The following is a 3,481-nucleotide window of genomic DNA, read 5'->3' on the forward strand; positions in this document are numbered from 1 at the left end:
AACGGGAACTTTTAGAAAAGTTTACCTTAAGAATTGACCGGAAAAAGTGTCCGGAAAGTCGCCGGAAAAGTGTCCGAAAGTCGCCGGAAAAGTGTCCCGAAAGTCACCGGAAAAGTGTCCGAAAAGTCGCCGGAAAAGTGTCCGAAAAGTCGCCGGAAAAGTGTCCGGAAAGTCGCCGGAAAAGTGTCCGGAAAGTCGCCGGAAAAGTGTCCGAAAAGTCGCCGGAAAAGTGTCCGGAAAGTCGCCGGAAAAGTGTCCGGAAAGTCGCCGGAAAAGTCGCCGGAAAGTTGTCGGAAAGTCGCTCGACATATGTGTCGACAGCTGCTCGGCAGCAGCTCGGCAGCTGCTGCGCAGGTGCTAGGCAGGCTGCTCGGCAGGTGCTCGGCAGATGGCTCGGCAGGTGCTCGGCAGCTGCTGCGCAGGGCCTCGGCAGATGCTCGGCAGCTGCTGCGCAGGGCCTCGGCAGATGCTCGGCAGCTGCTGCGCAGGGGGTAGGCAGGGGCTCGGCAGCTGCTGCGCAGGGGGTCTGCAGGGGGTAGGCAGGGGCTGTCGGCAGCACTTCGGCAGGGGCTCGGCAGCACTTCGGCAGGGGCTCGGCAGCACTCGGCAGGGGCTCGGCAGCACACTGACAGCGGTTCAGAACTTCCGGCAGCCGGTTCGGCAGGTTTCCGGCCGGTTCTGGGGGTTCTGAAACCGGTTCTGAGCTTCTGGGATCAAGGGCTTTGATATGTGATAGGATTTGGGGGTTTCTTGTAAGGTTGGTAAAATGACCTAGTTCGGATCAAGAACTTTCACTACTCTAATCGATTTCGATTCTAATTCTAGAGCGATTTCGTGCTGATAACGTGTTTCAGATAAACTGAAGAGTGAATTGGTGAGTCTTCTTCTCATATTGAGGGGGTTTATATAGGGTTACAAAGTAGTGTAAATTTGCCCTACATACATTAGTATATTTGCTACACAATTTCTCTACCTCTCAATGTGCATTCCATACAAACCACACATTCTCCACTTCTTAAGTGCATACTCCATGATATAGACATTTTACCTATTTACTACAACAGTACCAATATTATCACGCTAATTGTACTGATGCAGTTTATGCAATTGTGACTAGGCCTGGCAACTGGACGGTCACGGGCGGGCTTAACGGGTTGGCGGTCTTAATGTGACCATGCTAATTTTTTTTTTTCTTGTTTCATTTGATGACCATTCTTTGGACGAGGTTCACTTTTCCGGTGACTAGCCAAAGCACATGCTTATTATTATTATTTTTCTCTTAATAAATTTCTCTTGTACGGTTGTACCAGTCGAAGTTTGACCTAAAACAAAATTAACTTAGAATAAAATATCTTTGATTAACATGGAACCGCTAGCTACTCCGTACATACAAGTATGACATCCAAAACCTAAGTACGTATGTCAAAATTCTTGATAATCATACGTAGCAAAACATTGCCAAAAACCTACGATATGAGATGAAGTGTGTGACAAAATTTTCGGTAGTCTTTATACAACTACGTACTGCTGAGGACTACTGGCTGTTATTTAGTTATTCTTGGGCGGGTGAGGTCTTGGAACATGATAATCAGCATTCAAAGGTATAAAGTTACCAGCTATTTTCACCTTCACACGACGACGAGTATGAGGATGTCCTCTACTAATGTTTCTCAATCTTTGTGGTCGTACATTGATATTGATACTGTTTTTGACAGGATGCGCAGAACCTGATGAAGTAGCAATACTCTTGGAAGATTGTCCTCCATTTAAGTATCCTGCTTCCTCTTTTACCATTCCCAAAATCCTTTTAAACATCATCTTCCTCCCAAGAAATCTCCTGTTTGAAACTTCACAGGTTTCCTGCAAATGGGTCGATATTTATTACAGAATTGTTGATGGATTAGCTAAATACAAAAACTCACGCACAAGCTAGCAAGGACCATGTAAAATCAGCAGCAATATTAGCAATAAATGGTACCTGTTGATTCAGATTCAGGGTGCCCATTCTTGGCACAACTACTGGTTTAATAGTTTCATGATCACCAGAAGCCGGTACTTCACTCATATCTACAAAGTAGAGAAGTAATTTCAGTTTATTATAGAGATGAGTAATAATTAAACGGGTCAATGCATAAATAAAAATCGCTACATATATGCATTATGTGCTTAGAAATGTAAATTAGCACGTGAGGTTAAAACCATCGTACACTAGTAATATACCACTAGCTCTCCTACTAATAAACCGCCACCAATACTAAAACGCAAAGTTAAGCTACCAAGAGATATACACAACTGATGCATGAATAAGCATATTGTTATATTAAGTACGTGCCTGCAGTGCTAGCTGACTGAGTTACATGTAGCAGAGGGAGCACCATTAGTACTAGAAAGGTGATAATATTGAAGCTTAAAGACACCATCTTTGTGTTGATATATGCTTTTCCTCAATGAGCTTGAGCCACACCTAGCCAGTTTAACTTCAAAAGGGAGAGGAATAGTATGAAGGGCAAGAGGAGCCTCCTCTGTTTATATATAGAGTCATAGTCTCATCGACGCCAAAACCCAGGTCAAAGTTACAGTTATCAACACCAGCCTTTTTCTCCGTGTCTGGTTATAATAGACGAAAATTCTGCTATCCACCTAGGTGAGGGTCACCTGGTGACGTGGCAGAACAAGAGCCACTCATTTCATTTTGGTTTCTGGAAGGTGGGGAATTTGCCGTTAGTCCATTACAGCCGTTACCGTTTCTTTGGAAACAGGTGCAAGGTAAAAACAAAAAAAATCAAATGATGGAGGCCGGTTGATTGGGTAAAAGTAGGTAGATGAGTGGGGAGTGGTGAGATTGAAGACTCGTCGTCCTCAGCTGCAAATTAGAACCCCTCTGATAGAACTTTCTTCTATCTCACCTTCTCTACTTCTTCCACACCCAAATCGCTAAGGCCTACGAGTATGCAGGAGTAACCCTTAACTCTTCGCTTCCGCTCCGATGGGACTTTGAAGATTCTCCATTTATATATATATATATATATATATATATATATATATATATATCAATTGCTTGCTTGTTTTTGATTACTGGAACATGCAAAGTCATTGATGTTGAGCAATTTTGGTTAGTGGAATTTAATTTGTTGAGATATATAATGCAGGTGGCTGATCCTGATATGCGTTTTGGGAAAATCTGACTGGAAACCGCCATGCAGTGGAAACTTTCGAGCCTCAGGCCACCGTCACAGCTCGCCCGTTTGAACCAAAGGGAACAAAGCCCCGCTTCGCACCTCCGAGACCATTCCAACGTCACCGGTCTTCCGAACAGAGGTCGCCGGAATCGGATCACCGTTATGGGTTTCGGGGTCGAGGAACCGGGTCGACCAGTCTGGCTTCTTCTACATCGTCTCGATATTTATTAATGATACACGGCCCAGATCAATCGGTGTCTGAAATCAAAGGTTCTGATTGCACCATGTAGTCTCCATAGGAT

At 44.3% G+C, this 3,481-nt stretch overlaps 1 protein-coding gene across 1 annotated transcript; it reads right to left on the bottom strand.

Moving 5' to 3' along the window:
• Window positions 1-1,540: 1,540 nt before the first annotated feature.
• LOC121050479 lies at window positions 1,541-2,472 on the bottom strand. The gene is made up of 3 exons (XM_040510541.1): window positions 2,333-2,472; window positions 1,979-2,067; window positions 1,541-1,860 (listed from the first exon to the last, which is right to left on the bottom strand). The coding sequence occupies exons 1-3, from the start codon at window positions 2,418-2,420 to the stop codon at window positions 1,549-1,551; spliced, it is 489 nt and encodes a 162-aa protein (XP_040366475.1). The 5' UTR covers window positions 2,421-2,472; the 3' UTR covers window positions 1,541-1,548.
• Between the last annotated feature and the right edge of the window lie 1,009 nt (window positions 2,473-3,481).

This window comes from Rosa chinensis, chromosome 7 (genome assembly GCF_002994745.2).
Source record: "Rosa chinensis cultivar Old Blush chromosome 7, RchiOBHm-V2, whole genome shotgun sequence".
Classification (NCBI taxonomy): Eukaryota; Viridiplantae; Streptophyta; class Magnoliopsida; order Rosales; family Rosaceae; genus Rosa; species Rosa chinensis.

Excerpts from the sequence above, each read along its gene's own strand:
- LOC121050479 (XM_040510541.1), bottom strand. The coding sequence starts at position 2,420 with ATGGTGTCTTTAAGCTTCAATATTATCACCTTTCTAGTACTAATGGTG. Across the intron at positions 2,068-2,332 it reads TCAGTCAGCTAGCACTGCAG|ATATGAGTGAAGTACCGGCT; the intron begins GCACGTACTTAA and ends TCTACTTTGTAG. Across the intron at positions 1,861-1,978 it reads CCCTGAATCTGAATCAACAG|GAAACCTGTGAAGTTTCAAA; the intron begins GTACCATTTATT and ends ACCCATTTGCAG.